The sequence below is a fragment of the Hylobates moloch genome, unplaced genomic scaffold (genome assembly GCF_009828535.3).
Source record: "Hylobates moloch isolate HMO894 unplaced genomic scaffold, HMol_V3 SCAFFOLD_4, whole genome shotgun sequence".
Taxonomy (NCBI): Eukaryota; Metazoa; Chordata; class Mammalia; order Primates; family Hylobatidae; genus Hylobates; species Hylobates moloch.
This window is the reverse complement of record NW_026652279.1, coordinates 163856655-163882854: the sequence shown is the minus strand read 5'-3', so window position 1 is coordinate 163882854 and position 26200 is coordinate 163856655. Positions and strand designations below refer to the sequence as shown.

At 38.9% G+C, this 26200-nt stretch overlaps 1 protein-coding gene across 1 annotated transcript; it reads left to right on the top strand.

Annotated features, from left to right (window-relative positions):
• Window positions 1-1549: 1549 nt before the first annotated feature.
• On the top strand, window positions 1550-26200 carry SLC10A2 (solute carrier family 10 member 2). The gene is made up of 6 exons (XM_032151294.2): window positions 1550-1979; window positions 9492-9610; window positions 15149-15237; window positions 16426-16601; window positions 18403-18560; window positions 21575-26200. The coding sequence occupies exons 1-6, from the start codon at window positions 1603-1605 to the stop codon at window positions 21700-21702; spliced, it is 1047 nt and encodes a 348-aa protein (XP_032007185.1). The 5' UTR covers window positions 1550-1602; the 3' UTR covers window positions 21703-26200.

Below are 26200 nucleotides of genomic sequence, written 5' to 3'. Positions count from 1 at the left end.
TCATCGCCATCAACTACAATCTTGCTAGAAAGAAAACTCGCCCTAGACTTCTACAATCAGAATCTGCATTTTAACAAGGCCCCCAGGGGAGTCCTGTTCACACTGAGTTTTGAGAAGCTCTGTTCTAAGCTATTACTTCAATCCCCAGCAAGCCAAACCGACCACTTTCGTCACATAATCAGAACGCTCGGTTCCAGTATTTCCAGATACGAGCCATAGGAAAGCACATTGTTCTCTCATTTCCCTTGCACTCAATTTCCTCAACCCTTAAGTCCTCATCTGTAAAATGGGAGTGCTAATCCTACTTAATTTAAGATGATTAAGTTGAATAATAAATTAGAATTTGTCCTACAAATTGTGAATCATGATCGGAATATTCAATTTTATTATTACTCTGTGTCCTAACTCAATAACTGGGTTATAAACTCCTGAAAACAGGACAATCTCTTCTCTACCTCTTTCTTTATCTTCCCTATATACTGAAATACAGCGTTCTGCCCATAATGAGGTCGACTATTTGACATTTACAAAAATCTCTCTTGGAATCCCCCTGCCAAAAAAAAAAAAAAAATCGAATTTCAATTTATGACTCCAAGCACAAAGAGATCCTGTCACTTTGACCTAATTCTCTGAGGTTCATCCCTCTAAATAATTGTATTGTCTCCATCTATAAAGTACTCTGTTACTATGACAACGCACACATAATTGCATGTGTAAGTAGTTGAGGATGGCTGTAGAAGTCAGGCTCCTTTCCACCAGAAAACACAGAAAACATTCTATCTTCCCAAATGTTACTCTCTCAGATTTGCACCAAGACCCTAGAAGTTTCTTAAACTTCCATATACTTTATGGACACTATAAAGCAATTCCAGGAAACACTAATAGAGTAGCAAAACTATTGGGGAGTGGAAATTGGATGGAGATCTGGGTCCCAGTTCAGAGTCTGACACCTGATTTGCAACATAATTAGGCACAGGGCACTCAACTATTCAGGGCCCTAAACCCTCCTATTGAAAAGGAAATGAGAGAACAATATGTGTTCCTATGGCTCAATCCCTATAAGATTCTGTACTGTTCAGAGTTGATTTTAAGTGTCACTTAACTGAAATTATCCAACAAACCTTCATGGCATGAAACATTAACATGGCTCTTTTTATATGGCATGGTTCCTATGCCTCAATCCCTATAAGATTCCGTACCATTCGGAGTTTATTTTAAGTGTCACTTAACTGAAATTATCCAACAAACCCTCGTGGCATTAAACATTAACGTGGCTCTTTTTATATGGCATGGTTCATTATCATGCCAATAAATGATTAATCGTAACTCTCTGTCTTGACCAATAATTTTGCTGGACTTTTATGATTCACAACGTGCTCTGTGTTGTAATGCTACCTCTTGAAACTGACATCCTAGCATTTATTGTTTTTTATTACTTCCCTAAGGTGGCTTTCAAAAGAGACACCAAATGACATATTTTTAGGAGGAGTTTAAAAGTTTGATGGGGTAGAAGTAAACATTGCTTAACTCAACCGGCAGCAGAGCCAGGACCCAGGGACCAGCGCTTCTGTGGACTTGGCCTTTCAAGCAGCAGACCCAGCAATGAATGATCCGAACAGCTGTGTGGACAATGCAACAGTTTGCTCTGGTGCATCCTGTGTGGTACCTGAGAGCAATTTCAATAACATTCTAAGTGTGGTCCTAAGTACGGTGCTGACCATCCTATTGGCCTTGGTGATGTTCTCCATGGGATGCAACGTGGAAATCAAGAAATTTCTAGGGCACATAAGGCGGCCGTGGGGCATTTGTGTTGGCTTCCTCTGTCAGTTTGGAATCATGCCCCTCACAGGATTCATCCTGTCAGTGGCCTTTGACGTCCTCCCCCTCCAGGCTGTGGTGGTGCTCATTATGGGATGCTGCCCTGGAGGAACTGCCTCCAATATCTTGGCCTATTGGGTCGATGGCGACATGGACCTGAGGTAAGATTATCTATACCTCTAACTACTGCAATCACCTTGGAGTAATCCTTCCAGAAGCCTACGGCATTCTGAATGTCCAACTGATTTGCTACGCGTCTAAAGTATGACTAAGGAATTAAACAGGGGAGAATAAATGCATTCACATGCCTTCTAGCACAGCTGTTTAGCTATTGGAATTGGGGGATTTATATTTTGTGTTTGTGTTTTTAAATCTAACTCAGTTAACAGGGAGTTGCATAATTGCTGTTGATCTCTAGGAAAAGATTCAAAGCTTTTTAAAAAAAGTAATCTTTTCCAAACCACAAGCTGCAGCTGAGGAGGTTTATCCTGTTGGTAGCAGGAAAAAATAAAAAGCAAAATACACTTTCTTTGTAATGATGAGGAGCTCTGGGTGCAATCATAAAATAAAACTGTTTGTCAAACATTAGAACCTCTAGTGAGACAGTGGTCAACTCCATCAAATATAGCCAGTTCTTTGGGCAAATATTTTCCTGGTATAAAACCTAAGGAAGAATTCATAAATTTGCTTCACCTCTACTGGCATTAAAAGTGGGGGGAAAAGCCTACAGCAGCTTTTTTAAAATTATGCTTACCTTACTACAAAATAAACAGAAAATGGTTTCTCCACTTCCTACAGAGTAATCTAAATTGCAATGTTTGCCCATTTCATCCTGTGCCAGTCTGAACTAGCACTGGAAAAAAAAAAAAACTAATAGAAATAAGATGTAGCATTAATGTGACTAGACTGAGAAATTTAATGCTGAAAGTTGAATAGACAAATGTCTTTTTCCTTAGCTCACAATTCCTCATTTCCCTTGAAAGGTATGCATTTCCTTCTGCAAACCATCCAGGTGCTAATGCAACGTGTGCTTATTAAATACTGTACAGTAGGCAATTAGCTCTGTTCATCCCCAGCTACTATTGGCAGAGGAGAGAAGCACAAAGTGTAGAATTGTAAACACTGGATGGATAGAGTACCCAGTGAGCAATTAGGAACCTGCTGTCTCATTTCAACTGGTGCTGGTTTCTCCAGAAGCTTCAGAAAAGTCATACAAACCCTATACCTTCATATGGCTTAGTCTTTCACATAAGAAAACACATGATATCCACCTTGCAATTGCTTTTTTTTTTTTTTTTTTTAAGGAAAGCCCTATAAAACAACATAGGATGGCAAGTGCTATTCAGGTTTAGTTAATCTGTGAACCACAATATAGCAATAAGGTCTTCTTAGACCTCAATTTAGTTTGACCTGGACACAGGTACACAGAAGTGAGAATTCTAAATGCCAGCACCTATTACACTGAGAAAAGTGAACTACATGCAACACTGGGCCTTGACCTCCAATAAACAGCTTTCTCATAATATTTGTAACTTTTAATGCAGAGGAGTTTTGTACCTCAATGTAATGTCACACATGGAACCCTTTTATAAGACACAAAAAAATGTGTGTGGTGCTGGACTATTAGGTTGTTGAAATGAATTCTCTTCTCTGAGCTAAAAACAGTAAGATCTAACCTAAAAGCTCCAAGTTACATTTTTCTGTGGTTTTAAGGAAATCTTATTTCTCTTGAAACAGGAGATGATTATGTAATCCTGTCCACCTAGCATAACAATTCCTATAAATTTTTTTTTTAATAAGAACTAAAAGTAGAATATGAAGCCTTGGTAGAAACCTCCAGCTAAATCTGTGTAAATGAATCCTTCCAGCAAGTCAAAATAAGCCCTATAACACAACATGGAGCAACCTCACCTATCCAGAGCTCAACAAGACCCAATAAAAGACACTGCACACCCAAAATAAATTTCACTTAATCTCATAAATGCTCCTCATGCAGGACCAACTTAACTATTTTTATTTTAAAGCTCTGTTGTGCTATTTCCCAGAAATAAGAAGCGGGGAAGGAAGCAGAGTGTTAGGAAGGGCAAAAGAGAAGGTGAAACGCCTACAAAGCAAAGCAGACACTGGCAACACACAGCCATCTCTCTATCACTTATCCTCTATCACTTATTCCCTCTATCACATATTCTCTCTTAATTATCAATTATTCTCTCTGGTTTCTGTAGCACTTATTCTAGTCTCTGGTCTCTGTATCACTTATTCTTCTGCAAACACAAGAAGATGTCACTGTATTTTAGAACAACCGATAATCATGTTTATCATGATCGGTCTTAATCATTGAGAAGAGGTTAAATTATACTGCTATGTAAGATGATGACATTATGCATTGTGTGTTAGGAAAACAATATTCCAATATTTCTTTAATACAAATTAATTAAAAGAGTAAAACCTGAGCTATTGGGTAACAGTTTTCCAAAACTTTTTATTCTTCCGGATTAAGAATTGGATAACTAAAGTCTCCTGATAATTTATTTAGATACAGTCCTATCTAACATTTATACTACCAGTTGTGTACACTTAGAATTTTACCTTCTCCATCTCCACTTGAACTCTAGCAATGGCATGAAGACATGACTGTTTATGTTAACAGGCAGCTACACTAATTGAGCTAATGCCACACAATGCCAGCAAAACCATTCCACCTAGTTTTAGCTCTCTTGGTTATGGTTCTTGGGAGAAGAAACCAAAACATTTCCATCTCACCCTATCACCTCTTATGAACCCGGAAAGCCACTGCATTTTGCAATCTCTAGTGACTTTGAAAAATAAAAAATAATAGACAATAATTCTTGATCATTGGAATCCAGCAAGTACTATTTCAGCTCCTTCTCTGACCACTCCCAGCCTGGAGTTTGTGAATCTGATTGGTGCACATATATTTTCACCTAAGTTGCAGCTGTGCCATGGATATCACATGCACAAAAAGCATCAAGGAGAAGAGAAGGTGACCTTTCAGGTGAATCTGCTGGTGGCCAAAACCCATAGTTGTTTTGGCCACCAGCAGAAAACACAGAAACATCCTATCTCCTTTGTGTCTGCTGTCTCCCCAGACACAGGCAAATATCCTGTATCTTCATCCTTCTTAATGGCCTCAGCCACACCATGCAAGGACTTCTCATTTCCTTTCTTTGGCTTCCTCTTTGGGGAATCCATTCTTATGCGTCCTTCTCCCAGTTGCCCTCAATTCCTTCCCTGCCACCTACTTTCTACTTTCCTTTTCATTGTTTCGTAGACTTTCCTACCACATCCTTTGTTCTTTGGGTAAACACTGATAGATTTTTCAGCTTCCAGTGCAGCATTCATTGATATTTTAGATATTCAAGAAACCTCACCCTGTAGCTTATCACAAATTCACAGCAATCAATCCTTCCTATGTCAACCCCATAAATGTCCTTCTCTTCTCTACTCTGGGATACCTAACCCAAAACCATTTGGCTTTTTCCTTTATTCTCCCTCAAAGTAACCAAACATTGTTTCTCTCCAGTAGCACTGATTTTACTAGCTAATATTTATTAAACACTAGTATATGCCATGCACAGTGCTAAGTACTCAAAATAAGTTGGTGTATTTCGTCCTCCCAAGAATCCTCTAAAGTTAGTACTATTATTTTCTGCATTTGGCAGACAATAAAGTTAAGATTCATAACCTTGACCAAGGTCATTGAGTCAATGTATGCCTGAGTCAGAATTGGAATCACCCAGATCTACCCACTAACACTTTGCAGGCTCATAAGCCTTCCCTACACTGTTTCTATCACTTTTCATTTCTCCAGTTTCTAGCACTGCCTGTATACACTACATTAGAGCCTTCAAACTTGGTATTTTACTTCTAATATGATTACAGTCTTTTACATTGCTTAACACTGATTTCACTGAATTCCTCTACATTCACTAAATTTACATTTATTCTTTCTTTTATTTCCATACACACAAAAGAAAATCTCCCTGGCAGTTAATAGAGCTGAAGTCAAAATTAAGGCCAAGATTTTTTTTTTAATTTTCTTATACTTTACTCTTTTCTCTCATTCTAATATAAATTCAAGGCAGTATATGTATTTTTTATATCCATGCCTTTTATAGAACTTCAGATTTTTTCGTGTAAGATGATATTTTCTTTTGCTGATTTAGGCTCCTATATTATTTCTTAAAATTCGTTATCTGTGAATTGTTTTGAATCTCATTTTGAGTGGTTTGATTTTGTTCTTATATTCATTCAAATAGCATCAACTTCCAGCTACCTATTCGTCTGTTCATCTGCAAAGTCTCTTCGTCAAGGCTGCTCACAAGTCTAAACCTTTCCTTCTCCAAATCCTCTTTCGTCCCTCATCACGATCCTTAAGAAACTTCTCTCACCAAACTCAAAATTATGATACAACGTCATAGATTGTCTTAGCAATATTCAGAATTAAAGGTTTTGCAAGGATCTTTGAAAGAAAAACAAAGACAGAAAAAGACTTCCTTCTTAAACATTTTCTCACATTTTAAAACAAAAATTCTCAGACTTCTCTTCACTGGAACCCAGCTAATAAATCCTCCTCACTTCCCCACCAGATTCCCACCACACTCTAGAAAAAAAATATTGGACGCACAGAAACAAAAGTGATTTTATTATAGGGACAATTTTAAATCCATTCTAATATATTTTTAAAAATAAAAGATAAAGAGAACACTGAAAGAAGGGAGGAAGGAACAGAGAAAAAAAATCACCTTCAAACTCCAGTACTTTCTTTATAAGTAGAACAAAGTACTATTAATAACAAATTAACTTGTTTGTGTGGTGTACGATTCTGCCTTAGCATCATTTAATATCTAAATTAAGTTAACCTATAACCAGAATAGATTGAACTGCTTAAAGTTTTAAATACATCCACAGCATTTGTTTCTGTTATAACATTTTAGCTCTACTAAAACAAGTATTTTTATCTAAATTATTTAAGCCTATTTTAAATGAGGTCATTCTGGTTAAAAATAAATATGTTATTAGAGAAGTTAAGCTCTCTGATGAACTTTGTCCCACCCTGTATTTTGCCAAACTGTGCAAATTTAACTGTGCCTTGAAACAAAATTTCTCATTGTTAGCTCCTTTCTTAGTATAGTGTGGTGGTGGTGGTGGTGGTGTTGTTGTTGTTGTTGTTGTTGTTTTGGGCGGCAGGTGATATAAATATTTATCATTTTCTTTCAAGTACACCTGTAATACACTTAAAAAATTACTACTCTTGACAACCTCAATGACGACCTGTTGGGAGAAATTTCTCATTTCTCTAAGTTTCCCGATTCTATTTGGTGGAACACAAAATACACAAACATGGTAACATAAATGATCACAGCAGAGAGATGCAGGGTACGGTGGCTCCTGCCTGTAATACCAGCATTTTGGAAGGCCTAGGCGAGTGGATCACCTGAGCCCAGGAGTTTGAGACAACCCTGGACAACATGGTGAAACCCCATCTCTACAAAAAATTTAAAAATTAGCCTGGCATAGTGGCTCGTGCCTGTAGTCCCAGCTACTTGGGAGGCTGAAGTGCAAAGATCACTTGAGCCCAGGCTTCAGTGAGCCAAGATGGTGACCTTGTACTCCGGCCTGGGTGACAGAGAGAGACCCTATTTAAAAAAAAAAAAAAAAAAATGGTAGTAGCAACCAGCTCTTAATAGAGTGCTTTGCATTGTTCTAAGTGCCAGACACCATTGGCTCATTCTATCCTTACAGCCATTTTAGATAAGGAAACTGGTAAAGAGAAGTCAACTAAATTACTCAAATTAACACACTAAGTGGCACCGCCTGCTTTCAGCCCAGACAGCGTGTGGCTTTAGAGCTCAGGCTTTAAAGGCAGAGAATGTATGCTGTATACAGATCACTTCGAAGAGGACCAGGAAGACTTACTCCCCAAAAGTCTTTCTTTGACCCACTGTCCTAGTACTAGAGATAGCATCATTTGGCATTAATGTCTCCATGTAGAAAGCCTACTCAGCCAGACCCTGTTACTAAAATGCAAACGCTCTGAGCAGGGATGATACCAGACACTAGTTCTTCTGAACACACATTTGCTAAATTGCCAGTGACCTACTCAGTGCTAAGAATTTAGGTCTACCCTGCCTGCTTGCATGCTTTCTTTTGATTTTTAAGTCAGTTTCCGCTTGTTTTCTCAAGCTAGGGTCACTTGGGCAGTAATTTTTCTGCTTTATGGCAACACACTGAGGCCTCCTCCCTCGGACATGCGTTCTATTCCAGGGGCCCAGGGAGGCCCGTTCCATCTCAGCATGGTCAGACACATGCAGTGTTTGTGGTGTCAGCTGCTTTAAATGTGTTTGCTGTTTTTTGATTGAATGTTTGAAGGATGGCACACTTAGCGAACCTTATACATTATTTAATGATGACTTTTAACCCATCGTTTAATACTGTTTCTGACCCTTAAGAATAAAGGGAGAGGGAAGGATAGCACAAGGCAAAGTGGAAAGACACCAAATATGGCCCATTTTGCTCAAGGCCAAGCCCTGAATACATTCAGGCACATGTATATTTCTGTTCATCACACCAGACGATGCTACAGGTTGAGACAGATTCTTGCAGGACTTTCTTATCATAAATCGAAAATAAAAATTTTCTCCCATTCTGGAGGTTGTCTACTCTGTTGATAGTTTCCTTTGCTATGCAGAAGCGCTTTAGTTTAATTAAATTCCAAGAAAACAACGAACAAACCCATTAAAAAGTGGGCAAAGGACGTGAACGGACGCTTTTCAAAAGAAGTCACACATGCAGCCAACAATCATATGAAAAAAAGTTCAGCATCACTGATTAGAGAAATGTAAATCAAAACCACAATGAAATGCCATATCACACCAGTCAGAATGGCTATTACTAAAAAGGCAAAAATGAACAGATGCTGGCAAGGTTACAGAGAAAAAGGAACACTTATCTTCTGTCGGTGGGACTGTAAATTAGTTCATCCATTACGGAAAGCAGTGTGGCAATTCCTCAAAGACCTAAAAACAGAAATACCACTCAACCTATCAATCCCATTACTGGGTATATACCCAAAAGAATACAAATCATTCTATTATAAAGACACATGCACACATATGTCCATTGCAGCACTATTTCCAATGGCATACACATAGAATCAACCTAATTGCCCATCAATGATAGACTGGATAAAGAAAATATGGTATGTACACACTATGGAATACTATGCAGCCATAAAAACGGATGAGATCATGTCTTTTGCAGGAACATGGATGGAGCTGGAGGCCATTATCCTTAGCAAAGTAACACAAGGACAGAAAACCAAATATTGCATGTTCTCACTTATAAGTGGGAGCTAAATGATGAGCACATATGGAAGCATAGAGGGGAACAACAGACACTGGGGCCTATTGGAGGCTGGAGGATGGGAGGTCGGAGAGGATCAGGAAACATAACTAACGGGTACTAGGTTTAATACCTAGGCAATGAAATAATCTGTACAACAAACCCCCATGACACAAGTTGACCTATACAACAAACATGCACATGTACCCCTAAACTTAAAATAAAACTTAAATTAAAAAATAAAAATAAAACAGCGTCTTCCCTAGAACACCACAGGTGGATGTATCAATCTGCCGGTTGCCTTTCAGCGTCAGCATGACCACATGCTCCACACTGCTTGCCCTCGGAATGATGCCGCTGTGCCTCCTTATCTATACCAAAATGTGGGTCGACTCTGGGAGCATCGTAATTCCCTATGATAATATAGGTAAGTCGTCCGTCTGCAAGACTGTTGATTGTTACTCTCAAACTCTCTGCTTACCCCCTGCTAGGCCCTCAAACCAGGCTCGCACCTGACCGTTATTGCCCTAGTGGGAGTTTTTGCCCGATTCCATTATAAAGTCACCCCTGTGTTTGAAGAGTGTTGGCAGAATGTAAATCCCAAACCTTGACCTTATGGGAGAGCCTGTCTTTTCTTCAATTTGAATCACCAGGGAAAGGAGCCCCCTCCCCAGCCCCGTCAGTCTGGACTGAGGAGGCTTAAGCTTTGGGGACGTGGGAGCCTCCACCTATTCCTTAACCCAGAGTGTCACTAGCTCATGGTCATAGGATTTTGCATCCAGACACTTGAAATGAAGAAAATTTTTTTTGTTGTTTTTTTGAGATGGAGTCTCTCTCTGCCACCCAGGCTGGAGTGCAGTGGCGTGATCTCGGCTGACTGCAACTTCCAGCCACTGGGTTCAAGCAGTTCTCCTGCCTCAGCCTCCCTAGTAGCTGGGTTTACAAGCATACACTGCCACTCCTGGCTAATTTTTGTATTTTTAGTAGGGATGGGGTTTCTCCATGTTGGTCAGGCTGGTCTTGAATTCCTGACCTCAAGTGATCTGCCCACCTCAGCCTCCCAAAGTGGGATTACATGCATAAGCCACCGCGCCCAGCCTGAAGAAATTTTTTAAAATCACATAATGGTTTCAAACTAGAGCACTGAGTAAGCAATCCACAGTGTCACAATAGAAAACTACTAGATGAAACACACTGTTTCTAACACTCGACTGTGAGCCATACCTTGATGCAAAAGTTGATTTAATGGCAAAGTCTGTATCTCATGCTCCAGGAGCCAAATTTACTAGTAATGACTCTGTCTCATTTCACCCTCATCCCAAAAACCTTATTTTCTGTTTCTGGGGAAACAAATTATAGTGGGAGATTAAGTTATTGTTGTAACTTAGGGATGAGGGTCAAGGGAAGAACAAGAGAGTTCCTGGTATACCAGGAATAGGCATTTCCCACAGAACTATCACGAATAAAAGACAAGATGTGGGCAAAATAGTACATCAGTAACAATCACCAGATACACTACATGCTAAATACCTGGATTTTTTTTCCCCACTGACCTTGGAAACAAATCCCAATGAGCTGCCTCAAAAAGGTGTGGGTTTCCCATTGAAGAAAGCACCCAAGCAAAGGCTAAATGGTGAGCCACCTGGATGCTTGTAAAAGGGACTCCTATTGGGATAGGAAGCTGGGCTGAAATGCCTTCCATTTCCAAGAAAGACTGCTTCCGTGATTTACTGTGATTGAGGGAATATACAACTGAATTAGAACAAACTTTGTGAATACTAATTGGGGATGATCTGTATTACAACGTTTGTAGCCTCTTCTCTCTCTCCTGCTCTTACAATTACCATTAGACCAAAAAAAAATTGTCCTCCTTGACATGCCCTATTCAGTATGGGTTTTTGATATACAAGATTCTTTTGACCCCTGGAGAGAACCTTAATATCATATATAACCTCCTGACAACAGACTTTAGGGTGACCCTCCATGACCACCTGCCTTTGCCTTCGTGCTGCTTGAATCTCTGGCTGCTCTCTCAGTGGACACCTTCCATAGAGCTAAAAACCATAGTTTACATGAGTGGTGACCATTATATCCCTCTCAAAGAACCTGTCTGCTGAGTGAGGAATTTTGATTCCACATTACTCACTGTAATAATTTAATAATTTAAGCCATAGAATATTCTCCTTTTGATATACATTCCCTTCTGGGAAATGACTCATGGAAATACTGAATGATTCTAACTACAGTGTGAATGACTTATACCATATTCTGTAATGTGAATAAATTTTGAAATAAGGAGAAAATGAAAAATCAATTAGCACCTCAATGGAGGAAAAGGTCATTATAAGAGGTAAAGAGTGAAAAGAAAAGAAAAATAGGAAAAGAGAAAAGGGAAAAAGAGAGAAGTCTGAAAAACAAAGATATTGTTATATGTAAAATATTAATTCAGAAACAGAATCCTTGTTCCTCAGTACCACAAGGAAAAATCAGCATTCAGACAAAAAGTTTTCTCAGCAAGGCAATTTTACTTTCTGCAGAAAGAGTGCTCCTCGCAGATGGAACAATGGTGAGAGCACACCTGAACAATGGAGGGAAGCAATTCGTATCCCTTACACAGCTTGTCCCTGCTACTGTGTCCTGTCTCCATTGGCTGGAGCCAGACCTCACAATCTAAGCTAAAACCTGACTGGCTAATAATTTAAAACTTTTCTAAATAGGTATAGGCAATAGACAACAAAGGAAAAGGGGACGTTGCTTATGAAAGGACTTAGAAAAGTAATAATATTTCCAAATAAGGAAGGGGCATAGGCTGCAAGCTGCAATGTGCCTGTGAGCATGTTCAGCACAAATATCTTGGTTAAAGTACAAGGACATAGAATGTACTTATTCCTTCATATCTAACAGCTACATAGAATAGGGCTTAACAAAGAGTTACTAGCACAAAGCAAGGAGGCTTGAAGGAAGTTAGTCTTTAAAAGAAATTATTATTTCTAATGTTTATTATTATTATTTTCCTTTAACAAGAAGGGACACTTTGAAGAGGAAACTTTTTACTTTCTACAGATATTAACCCTGCTCACCATGTTTGCCCAGGCCTCCAAGCTCACCTTTTTGCTGTTGGTTTTTCTAGATCTTTAACATAGAAAATAAATGAACTGACTGCTTCACAAGATGTTATCACTGCTTTCTAAATTGTGGCTCAGGGTAATTATTTGCCCAAGGTCACCAGGAAGCTGGAATAGCCTGCAGTCTATTCTCTACACAGCTCTATGGGCAGACGTGTTTGGTACAACTTCATGCTCCAGTGATTCAGTAAACACCTGCGAGCCCCCTCAGATGCTGACATCTGGATCGGGAGGAGGCAGACTGTGCAGCTGGTACCACTAAAATAAAACCACTGCTGCAAATTGTTGTACTTACTCCTCTCTACCCCACATTTCTAAGTGTCTTGTGCCAAGAAGTTTATAGCCATTTCATAATTTAATTATCACAACAGCACTGTAAGGCAGACATAACTCCACCCATTTTACAAATGAGGAAACCAAAGCTTAGAGGGGTTCAATGACTTGCACTGTTCCCACAGTTTGGGAATACAGAAAGGTTCAGCTCCAAATCTATCTGGCTCCCAGTCCCACCACATGAATCCATTCACCACCACTCTCTTTCATTCTCATTCTTCTTTCTACCTTTCTTTCCTCTGATATCTACTGTGTAAACTTTATTAAAGACCAAGTTATGGATTCAATGTGTAACCATGAGTGGATGCTTTTTCATCTGCATAGACAGGCACTTTACAGAGAGAACATTGGTATATGAGGCATATGTAAAACAAACAGAGCCCGGGGAAAGAAAAGCGCGAGATCACCAGCCCACTGGAGACCAAAGTTACAACATCCACCTCTACAAGCAGGAGCCACACATTGTGGGTGTAAAGAGAAACAAAGAGTCCCTTTCCCTGTCAACCCCAGGTCCCTGAAAAACTTCATCTGGCCTCATCTGGTCAGGAAAGAAAAGCAATTCTGCCATGAATTTCGGCAGGTGGTGCTGCTTATGTGTTATCCCGTTGGCTTGGGCTGCCTCAAAGAGATGAAGACTCTTAGCAGGAGGGGCCAAACAGATTCAGCACATTAAAATATAGGACCAAAACCTAACCACACTAACATTCCAAGCACAGGACTTGCACCTAGATTTAAGCTACCACATCACAAACAAGTCTTATATCCAGATGGTTTTAAGACCTACAAACTTCAGAAACTTAGGCAGTGGTCTAAAGACCCAGGAGGGGGTGTTTCCTTCTTGTATTCGTTTGTTCTCTCATTGCTATAAAGAATTACCTGAGACTGGGTAATTTATAAAGAAAAGAAGTTTAGTTGGCTCACAGTTCCACAGACTGTACAGGAAGCATGGCAGGGGAGGCCTCAGGAAACTTACAATCATGGCAGAAGGTGAAAGGGAAGCAGGCACCTTCTACATGGCTGGAGCAGAAGGAAGAGAGTGAAGAAGGAGGTGTGCACGCTTATGGACAACAGATCACATGAGAACTCACTATCACGAGAACAGCAAGGGGGAAGTCTGCCCCACAATTCAATCACCTCCCACCAGGCCCCTCCTCCAACAGACCCCTCCTTTAGTTGTAATCCTCCAACTAGGGATTATAATTCAACATGAGATATGGACAGGGACAGAGAGCCAAACCATATCACTCCCAAAACAGCAAGATGCAAGGTTACCCAAGGGAGGTTTTTCTGGGGCATCTCAGCAGTACGTGTGTCAACGCCACCCTTTCACATCCTTTTTTCCATTATTCCCTCCTTACTCCCCCTCATTTACCTTTTTTTCCTACTCTTAGTACCCTTAGCCATTATTTAATTCTGCTGAGTAATTTCTGCGCAAAAGTCATCACTGACCCTTAAATTTCCAGGAGGGCTAGAAGGCTACAAGGAAATTATGTTTTCATCGTTATTGCATTCACTTTAAATTAATATCTATAGCCTTGGATTCTAGAGTCTGTTTTCCAGTCCTAGTTCAATCTACCTAGTTCATCAATACTAAGCAACATCCACTCTCAGAATTTCACTGTTCAATATCACTTTCTTATACTCCTTTAAAAGGATGTTTGAAAAAGAAACGACCTATGACAAGTTAGAAGTTGTTGGTGCTAAATTATATGAAATCAGCTATTGGACAAATATGAGTGTTAAATAACGTGGAGAAATAAACCATATGTCGCAAGAACAGCAGTAAATTTAACATGGTGAAACTGGAGTATAACTCTTTTATCTGGCCGGGTGAGCATGTTACTGCAAAGAACTATAATTACATGAGAGGTGGTCAAATATATTATCTCACGGAAAATTTAAAGCACACTTTCTCAACTTTTGTTCTCACCTCTATGCTGTAAATTTAAATAACTAAAGCTAGTTTTAACCAGAAGTCAGGAGATGTCAGAATACCTGGTGATCTTGAGCTAATTTTGGACATTTTCTTTCATTTTAAAATATTTTAAAATTATTTTTTATTTCTACTACCATGAACTAGCAGACAAATGTAAAATGTCATCTTTGTATGCCATACACACACACACACACACCTTGGTGAGCTATTTTTCCTAGAGATATAAAGATCCAAAGACTAAAGAAGCCAAGATTCTGACAAACTAAAACTAACGTATGCTGGCAAAATAAGAAACTCTAAAAAATTAATGCAGAATTTAGTGAAAGAATTTACAGCATTGATACTATCAATTATCTACCAATAATATTAAATTATTTACTGGAGTGAGTGAAGAAGTTGAGTAAGTGTGTGTGTGTGCATGTGTGTGTGTGTAATTCTGTATTCTGTTTTGTGTATTCAAGAAGGAAGACTGAAATACTACCTAATCTTTCTTCAGGCCGCTTGTTCTTCTGTTTTTCTCTTTCCTGTGTCACCTGTTCTGCTGATCACATTGCCCTTCTGTCATCTTTAGGTACGTCTCTGGTTGCTCTTGTTGTTCCTGTTTCCATTGGAATGTTTGTTAATCACAAATGGCCCCAAAAAGCAAAGATCATACTTAAAGTAAGTATCCCAGTTCACGCCGTTAAATATTCCATTGTGACCATCAAAACGATAGGGTTTTCCATCCATGAAATGGTTTCATTCTCATTATATGATTACTGTTGAGTGGGGGCCTGAAGTCATTAGCCATGCAGTCTTCTCTTTTAGAATGTCCTTCTTTCTATGTGTGTAGAGAGAGAGAGGTGGGATCTCACTATGTTGCTAATGCTGTTCTTGAACTCCTGTGCTCAAGTGATCCTCCCAAAGTGTTGAGATGACAGGTATGAGACACTGCGCCCACCTAGCATGCCCTTCTTTATTGCAGTCACAGGAAAAATTTCTACCCATTCTTTAAGACACTCAACTGAACTATCACCTCTTGGTTTTACTCTGTTCTGTCCTCACCGCATGTTACTGTTATCTCTGTTATGTGAGTTTGTGTTATACAATATATCTAAATGGCTTTCTTAGAAAATAGAACATATCCTTCTTATGTCTGTATCCATATGGCCATTTCATTGCCTGGCAATCCCATTCGCTAACTATATTCTAGCTAGATGATCTGGATATGGATGTAGATAATATAGATAGATTCTGCTGCTCAAGGGGCAAAGTAAGTCCATTGAATTCCTTGCTTCTCTTGACAAAAAATGCTTATAATCTCCAACTTTTGTTTTAAATGTGAAAAGGAGAAAAAAAATAACAACAGTGTTTTTCATTTGCTTATACCTTTTTTAAAGTTGTATAGAGTTCTATACCCATTTTCTCATTATCGTAACAATCATAAAAGGAAGCTGGGGTGAGATTTTATCCCCAATTACAAATAAAGAAACCACTGTTCAGAAAGTTCGTGATTTACTGAAGGAAACAAATAGGAGTAGTTGAATCCGGAAGCCAAGTCTTCCAGGCTTTTGTTGAAACGGGTTGTCTTTTTGTTCTGACAAGGATAATTTTCAAGTCAGAAAATCTTCAGACTAATTGCAAATGGATGCTACATGTCCTGTTGTGTTCTTAAAGCTTAAAGCATGGGACAAGCATCAGTATTCCCAGTAGGCTGATTGCAGCCTCCTGGCTAGGAGTACATAGAAAGACAACTTTATCATCACTTCCCCTAAGGACAAGGAGACTGCTGAGGTTTTGTCTCTGACAAACATACTTGGATTTGCTTTGACTCATGATTGCTAGGTTCACTTATTCCTTTTTTTTCAGATTGGGTCCATCGCAGGTGCCATCCTCATTGTGCTCATAGCTGTGGTTGGAGGAATATTGTACCAAAGCTCCTGGATCATTGCTCCCAAACTGTGGATTATAGGGACAATATTTCCTGTGGCGGGTTACTCCCTGGGGTTTCTTCTGGCTAGAATTGCTGGTCTACCCTGGTACAGGTATGGCATTTTAGTAAATCACATTGGGAATTTTAATCTGTAATATCTGTTGTATTCCTTTGCTAGAGTTGCCATGAGACAGAACCACAAACTGAGTGACTTAAACAACAGACACTTATTGTCTCATGGTTTCAGAGACCAGAAGTGAAAATGAAGGTGTCGCTGAATTGATTCTTTCTAAGGGCTATGATGGAGGGATCCCTTACTGGCCTTCCTCGTGGCTTGCAGACAACCATCTTCTTCCTGCGTCTTTCCTCAGTGCACCTCTCTGTGGCCTGACTCCCCTTTTGATAAGGACACCAGTCATTGGAGGAGGGCCTCCTCTAATGAACTCATCTTAACTAATTATATCTGCAATGACCCTGTTCCCACGTAAGGTCACATCCTGAGGTGCGGAGTGTTAGGACTTCAACACATGAATTTGGGGGACAGGGAGACATAATCAACCCATAACAGCTGCAAACATTGAAGACAGGATCAAAATCCTTAGCCTTACATCAATCACATTCATCCTATTTCTGAATATGTCATTCTAAATAGGTCAATTCATTCCGAAGCCACGCAAGTCCCCAGAAAGAAAATACTGACTGCCTCTTTTTTGCTCAAAGTCTTCTGGACCATTCCGCTTACAAGGCAGATGGGGTTCTTCCATTGCTAAGCATTCTTATTCTCTGAGTGGAATGACATTAATGAAAGCAGTTGGGCTGCCTTGGAATAGACAAGCGTTCCTCCAGCTGGCAGCAGGGTGAGCTCATTCTCCAAAGGCGCCGAATATTAGAATGGGTTTCACACTTCTGGATTTGGTACTGGGCAAAAGCAATTCTTTTTGACTAATCCATCAAATCCACAGGCAGAGAGAACACAGGTGTAGGGACAGATGCATGTATGAAGTTGGGAAAGAGAGGAGTGGGTATAGGCAGCGAGAAGAGCGCAGTGTTTGAGTCAGGAAGACCTGGGCTTGCCTTCCAATCCGACCACACACTACCCGGGGGACCTCAGGCCCAGCACTCACTCTTTCTCTGAGTTTTATCATCTGTAGGATGGGGACAATAGTTTCTACCTTATAGACTTTTTGTCAAGATTTAAACAATTATTTTTTTTTGAGACAGGGTCTCACTGTGTCGCCCAGGCTGGAGTCCAGTGGCATAATCATAGCTCACTGAAGACTCAGTTCAAGTGATCCTCCTGCCTCAGCCTCCCGAGAAGCTGGGACTACAAGCACACACCACCTTGCCTGGCTAATTTTTTTGTTTTGTTTTGTTGTTTTAGAAACAGGGTCTCATTACGTGGCTCAGCCTTGTCTTGAACTCCTGGACACCTGGGCTCAAGAAATCCTCCCACTTCAGCCTCCCAAAGTGCTGGGATTACTGGTGTGAGCCACCTGTTTAGTCCAGCCTAAACAAAACAAATTAAACAACAAAACAGCGACAACAAATACCGTATCTTGAGCATTTTCTGAGCTGCTGCCCTGTGCTCTACACTGTTAACAAAATCTAATTGAAAAGGATGAAATGAACCCTCTTGGCCACTTACACGAATACTGTGGTAAATGAGCCAACTCTTCATATGTACATATTAAATATATTTATTTATATTATATAAAATAGGTGATATGATGTATAATATACATTAATAAGTATTATACTTATTCCATAGAAAGTTATATATTGAATAAGCCTGTCTTAAATATATGCATTAAAAGCAGAGACAAAATGCATATATATGTACTTATTATATCTGCTTTTAATGTTTCACAATAAAACAACAACTAAAATTTGTGCTCTCTTAACATCTTCTTTAGGTGCCGAACGGTTGCTTTTGAAACAGGGATGCAGAACACACAGCTATGTTCCACCATCGTTCAGCTCTCCTTCACTCCTGAGGAGCTCAATGTCGTATTCACCTTCCCACTCATCTACAGCATTTTCCAGCTCGCCTTTGCCGCAATATTCTTAGGATGTAAGGAATCATGCCAATCCCATTTCATGATGATCTTTGAAAAATCCTGGAGTTGCTAAAACAACTTTTTAAAAAAACTCCCCGTTCCTGGTGGTGAATTGTACAAATATGTGAGGGGAAAAAGCCACCATCATATTATCATGACTTTCCAATCGCTGATGAAAAGATGGTAGTTTTACCAAAAGATTCTAGCAAAGATTATTTTTAAGTGAAAAGTAATGGAGGCAGATTCTCCCCATTGACTTTCTTTTCCTCAGTAATTAGGAAGGCAGAGGAACCTGTTGGGACCATTTTATTGTGTGCCTTCCGGCATTCGCCCAGGAACTCAGGATTTGCTGATCTTTTTCAAAACATTGTCTTGATATGCTTTATAAATATAGGATATTTATCAGAAAACTGGTATACAAAGAAAATTTACCAGGCTAACTTACAAGGCAGATGCGTGTGTGCATATGTGTATATACATGTATATATTTTTTAAATACCCATATAATTGAAGTGGTTGAAGCAAAAATGTTCTTTATGTAAAGTACTAGGTGTAGTTTAAGTAATTCTTACTTCTCCTGTCCTGTGGCATGAAGCTCCCAGCGTCTCCCGTCAGGCCCCACCACCCACTGGCCTTCACCTAGTTGAAAATTCTTTCTACATTTTCCTTTCCAAGAGTTGATAATATTTAACCTCTATTTTTACATTCTATTTTTTTAATAAAAAAAAGCTAGTTTTTAAAGCCTCATGACATTTTAATGGGGAATATAAAGTGAAGGCACACAACAAAACTAATGTAAATGTTAAGTCACAAAATGTCCAGAGATACAGTTTGGTTTTATTTGGTTTTGCTTTACTTTTCTTTTTTTTAAGAGATGGAGTCTCGCTCTGTCACCCAGGCTGGAGTGCAGTGGAGTGCATCATTTCATGGTGATCTTCTTTGAAGATCTTGGCTCACTGCAACCTCCGCCTCCCAGGTTCACACCTTTCTCCTGCCTCAGCCTCCCAAGTAGCTGGAACAACAGGCACCCACCACCACGCCAGGCTATTTTTGTTTTTGTGATTTTAGTAGAGACGGGGTTCTGAGGCAGGCAGATCACGAGGTCAAGAGATCAAGACCATCCTGGCTAATACGGTGAAACCCCATCTCTACTAAAAATATGGTTTTGCTTTACTTTTCTACTTAGCTTCATCAGCTCTTCAACTTGCCCTGTGATGCTGATCTCCCGTGCACCACTGTCTTGAATGTCATTCTCAAAGCAGAGGCTTCTTTCCTAGAATAGAATACTCTGAATCCATTGAAAACATCCCACGGATTTATTGCTGCTCCAGGAAGCAGGAGTCCATGCTTAATTACCTTGTTTTCTGTATGATAACGTTGTTTGATCTGCCCCATTTGGCACACAGTGGGATTTTTCCAAATAATTACTTAATGATGTCTACTAGACAAGCCAGAGAAAGTGGACTGGTTGATAGAACAATTAAGTAATGCACTAGTTGAACACTAACCCCAAAGAGGTTGATTAATAAAAAATTAAGTTGAAGGAATGAGGAAAAGGGAGCACTCAACTCGGTCTTGAAATTTCCCACAGTTATATCAGTAAGTATAAAAATAAGGGAAGAATCTTTGTTAAGTGTATACAATGCCTGGAAACATATTTTGGTGATAAGACTAGGATTCTAAATTTTTTTTGGAAAAAGGAGAGGAAGGAAAGAATGAAAAAGGGAAAAAAGGAAGGATGGTGGAGGGAGAGGAAGGGAGGGAGAGAGGAAGGCAGGGAGAGAAGGGAGGGAAAGAAAAAGGGATAAATAAGAGGTATAGTTTGGTTAAATGAAATCATTGGCATAAGTTTAAGCTGAGGGACTGTCAGCTCAAAACAGTTTATAATAAGTGGCGGATCTTCAAATTGACCACAAGCTCAATTAAATTCAATAGTGTGGTTCAGTGGCTTTGAAAATAATATATTACTAGAAGTTCAAGGACCAATCTAAAGGAGATATTGATCTTGGGTTAATAAGATCTTTGAAGCAAGTCATTGTCTCTCTCAGCTGTGTATCATAATGAAAGTTAACATTTATTGAGCATTTACTATTCTTCACAGACCATGCTAGGCATTTAATTTTATCTCATTTAATGTTCACAATTGCCCTATGAGGTAGATAATATTATTACGGCCATTTTATATGTGAGGTATTAGAATTCGAGGGGTCCTATAAGGAGTATTTTCTGTCCTCCTCTTGCCTTTGTGACCAATTGAGAAGTAGAAGAAAAATCAGATATTCAGATAACAAAATAGCACTTTAACTATGGATAAAATTTAATTGGAAAACATGACTTGAATCTGCAACCAAATGGGCTTGTTGAAACCACCCTTTCCTCCACTGCCTCACACATGTGCAGACATGTACTCACACATACGTAGACACTGCAGGTCTTGCCTCGCAGGGCAGAGCCTACCCTGATGAGCTGACCTTAAAAATAAGCTGAGAAATGCTTGCTACCAGAGACCAGCAGCTCCACAGAAAAGAGTAATGCTGATCACCCATCAGCCGAGTCTCTTCTCTCCAGGGGAAAGATTGAATGAAGGCAGGGAGGGAATGGGAATGTTGTTACAGTTCAAGTCCTTCTACAGAGGACCATCAAACCAAGGTCCTGGAGGTTGCACTGCACCATGTGTATATTTATTAAGGACTAGCACATTAACTGGGATATGGCAGTACAGAATAAATCCTCCCTATTGTTCTTATCATTGTTGAGTACCACGTGCAGGGCTGAATGCCTGAAGAAGCTTGTGGCTGCCCTGAGCAAATGTCTCCTAAAGATTTATGCTAGGTCTTCCTGAAGTGCAGTCATCCCTCTTGCCATGAGTAGCCATAGAACTAAGAATGGTGATTTCTTTCTCTAAGCAGCCTCCAGTCTACAGAAAATGTGATCTGCCATGTGAATCATAGGTTATAATCTCTATGAAAAGTAATTTTGCAGTTTATTATTATAAAATGTACTTAACTACTTGTGTATTGTTTTCTAGTTTATGTGGCATACAAGAAATGTCATGGAAAAAACAAGGCAGAAATTCCAGAGAGCAAAGAAAATGAAACGGAGCCAGAGTCATCGTCTTATAAGGCAAATGGAGTATTTCAACCTGATGAAAAGTAGACATCAAGTGGACAAAAAAGATGAGTTCTAAATTACATTCTTAAACCATAACTATATTTAATTATTTGTTTTGGTAAGACAGTTGGCAGAAAAGAGTTAAAGTGAAAATTTGAATTTCATTTGAATTCATGTATTGGTTTCAGTACCAAGTGACTAGTGGCCCTATTCTTTAATGGGACAAATATTGTTTCCTATATATATGTATATGTTGTATATATGTATGTATACTCATATAGATATATTGTCATTGAAATATTCCCCCAAAATATTCTCAGACTAAACCTGACAGAGGGAACACCGAGAATGAAAACATCGTAACACCAAAACTGAATTCTTATGCATAATTTCCTAGCCCAGAGATGACGACCTGACTTTCTGTATGTTAAAGTAGATGTAATGAATTATTATTATTATAGTGGTCAAGATTTTCTTCAGTGTTTATGATTATAAAAATTGACATGAACATCTTTCACTGACATTTTAATCACTATTTTGAAAGCTTTGCAACCTATATATTTATATAACTTTGTAATATAACATGGGCAAATATCTGACTTCTGTATTTTTAAAAAGTTGCCTTCTCCAGTGACAGTCCAAAAGCAGAAATGAGAGGAAATTATTACAAAATAGAATTCAATAACCATATTGGATGCAGGCTCTTAACTCAGCAGGGAGATTGCACATCTATTGCTCTACCTCAGGGGTCCAGTGATACCCACTAGATCTTTCAAGGAAAATCATAATTCTTTCAAATGGTGTGTATTTGGCAAAGAGCCCTTCAAACCCGGGAGAGGGACTTCCTCAAGGTTTTCCTGTGTGCAGCGGGTCCACATAGCTAATATGACAGCTATTCAGTTGACAGGGACCACCCACACAGTAAGCACCATGGTCAGGGAGGTGGCAGGAGGTGCAAAGACAGAAGTATTGGGAGAAACACCAAGACTCTAGTGGAGGAATTAATTCAATGGGAGATAGCATAAAATACATAGAAAACACAAGTAACAGAAACCCGGTTGAAATGCTTAACTAGAGTCAATTAGATGTGCAGGAGTAAGTAGTATAAGAAGAATGAAGTCCGAGAGTGATCAGGAAATGAGTATTAAACAGTATTTGAAACAGAGAATGTGTCCCAGGGCCCAAAAGTAAGAAGGGCCCCACCAGCCAGGCAAGTTGTTTGAATGCTGTAAGCAGGTGTAGCCAAGGGAAGCCAGGACTATCTGATATACGGCAGCAGGGGTTTATGGCTGCCAGGGTAAAATAACTGATCAAGTGTTGGATTTTCAATTATAAGATCGAATTTAATTTCCTTTCCCTCATTCTGCAGCAATCAGAATACACAATCTTAACCGCTCGGTCCTTAGTGGTTTTGTTCCATTTTGCGTTGGGTATTTTCACTGCCTCATAGAGTCTATTTCAAGTGTTTTGGCTGAAAGGGCTTTTTGCATCTGCATGTTCTGAGTTCAGATCCTGCTGGTGCACCCAAGCATTATGGGAACAGGAACTCAACTTAGCTCTTCCAGTAGAGGGATGAGGGATTCTGCTTTTCAAATTCGTAGCATTTATCTTTTTATACAAGGCTTTCATTTACAGTTGAATACGTACTTCATATTTTTCCATCATTAGACAAATACAAAATGGACTAAATAATTTTAAGAGATAGTGGAGGAGAGGGGGCTTCTTTCTTAGAGACTTCCTTCTTAGAGAGTGTCAGAGAATATGCTCCCAATGGTGGAAAGGAAGATTTTCAGTCTAGCGGCTAAGTACCTCCTACACATTTCTCATCAATCAGAAAATAGACAGGTGCACTAAAGGGACCCTGAGAACTCTGTTGTAATTTCAACACACCCAAAATCAAGGGCCTGGATGCCAGCAGCTGCAGCAAGCAGGTTTTTCCTCCCTGTTGATCAAGACAGGTGAGCAAGATAGAACTTGGCTTTCTTACATGATGCGGTAACTTGTGACTTGTGTCTTTTTCCCTAATGTGCTAGTGGGAAGAAAAACAGCTGAGCTTTCTAAAACGATAGCTCTCTATTTTTAAATGAATTTGAAAAGTAGTTTAAATTATGTATTTTATTGCCTCTGAGTATCATACTAAATGAATATTTTATTTTAAAGTCTTAAATAAATGAAAATGATTTTTGTAATGTTTGTTCTAGTTGAATCTTTGTGACTTGTGTCAAGATTTTCTCACTGCTCAGTTCTAGAGATACAAATAAGGTGGAGTTTCTCAGATATTAAATTGTTCTTTGAAAGGTGCCTGAAAGAAACTCTTAATTAAACACTCTCATAATTCGGTCTCCCACTGATACTGACTGGGATTTTCCTCCAGAAAATCATACAGGGGGAACATTAATTAAAGACTCTTAAAAATAGTTTGACAATGATAGCTGATTTAAAATAATAATGAAAGTATTTCATGAACTTACAAATGAAGCCACCATCTTCTACGAAATGGTGATGTATATACACACACACACACACGTGTGTGTGTATATACACACATACACAATGATAGCCTATTTAAAATAATAAAAGTATTTCACGAACTTATAAATAAAGCTTTCACCTCCTACAAAACGGTGGTAAATGTATGTGTATATGTATAATATACACATACACACACAAAGAATTATGGAGCTCTTGCATTAAAATCTCTCATAAACGAGACTTGAAGAAATTCAGGTTATCAACCTCATTTGACTCCTCCTCAAAGACATCATTCTCTTTTCAATCTACGAAATTCTCACTCTCTTCCAGTAGGAAACAATTTACCTCCTTGGAATATTTGGTATCCCACTGCTTCTCAATGCTTCACCTTTTCAAAAACCACATAAGTTTAGAACAACAGTCTCCAAACTGTGGTGTGGTTACCCCTGGGAGTTCATGAAATTGTTCAAAGCGTATGCAGGCATGGATAGGGAGTAAGTTTCCATTTCTTCAACTTCCTGATGTACGCCTTCCCCAAACTGCCCTGCCTGAAATGCCCAGTGTTTGAGTGGTCCTGGGTTCTCCATTTCCACCTCCTCTCTCATGGTCAGGCCTTATTCTCAGGCCTAATCTTACTATGGTACATTGGTCAAGGGTAGGAACACTTTTTAACACCAAGCAAACAATTCAAAATATTGATATCTGAGAAAAGTGTATCTTTCCCAATCATATAGATATGTATTTAATGATTTAGAAATGAAGTATGTGGGCCCGTGTTGGAATATTTGTATAGGTATGTATTTCTTGATTTAGAAATGAAGTATTTGGGCTTGTGTTGGAATATGTTGAATATATAAATACTATAAAGTGGTCTAGGAGAGAAGACAATTTTCCATTAACATGCCAGCACTTCCATCCCAATATTTACCCACAAAAGCCATCACCCTTGAGAGTAAAACTGTGAGAGCAAACGAAGGAGTATTGGTTAGAGACATTGAAAGAGGACACAGGGTTTTTTTTCCTCCAAGAGATACCAAACTATAACAAATGTCTGAGCCTTGTCTATCTTTCTTAAGTTGTAATTCAGATGTGAAATGGTCAACACAGAGGCCCATGTTGATATATTGTTAAGACTGAAAAGAGAAGTCAAAAAAGTTTTTCTGACAAAAAGTCTGATGTAATTGACTGGTTTCTCTGCTAATTAAGAAATATAAAAGACATTTCTTGTAAATTACATGAGCTCAATCTGCAGCTCTAAGGTTTAAAAAATATATTTAAAACATATGAAAAGCACATTATAAAATAATTGATCTAAAATGTATAAAGAACTCTTGAAACTCAATAATAAGAAGTCAAGGAACCCAATTGAGAAATGAGCAGAGGAATTTGAAGAGACACTTCAGCAAAAAATGGTACTAAAAGCAAATGAGCACATGGCAATGGGAGGTACATTCATGAGGAGATACTCAACACGACAATATTAGATAAATCCAAATTAAAACCACAATAAGGTACCACTGCATACTCAATAAAATAACTAAAAAGAAAAAAATGCTGACAATAACAAGTGTTGACAAGAATGTAGATTGCTAAGTGGTACAACCCCTTTCAAAAACGTGTTGCAGCTTCTCATAAACATACACTAACCATGGAACCCAGCAGTCTCCCTCCTAGCTATTTACCCAAGGTAACCAGAAGGAAAATGGTGACAGAAAGCCAATCAGGCATCAAGCATCTGGGGAGGCAATTACTGCAAAAAGACATGACGTACCATTTGGGAGTGACAGAAATGTTCTATATCATAACTTTGGTGGTGGATCCACAACTTTATACACTTGTCAAAATTCACAGAACTGTACTTTTAAAGTTAGTGACTCTTTTTTTTTATTTTTTTAAAAACATTGGTTGGAACAGGCTGTATACTCATTTTCTTTTCTTTTTTTTAAATTTTATTAATATTATACTTTAAGTTTTAGGATACATGTGCACAATGTGCAGGTTTGTTACATATGTATCCATGTGCCATGTTGGTGTGCTGCACCCATTAACTCGTCATTTAGCATTAGGTATA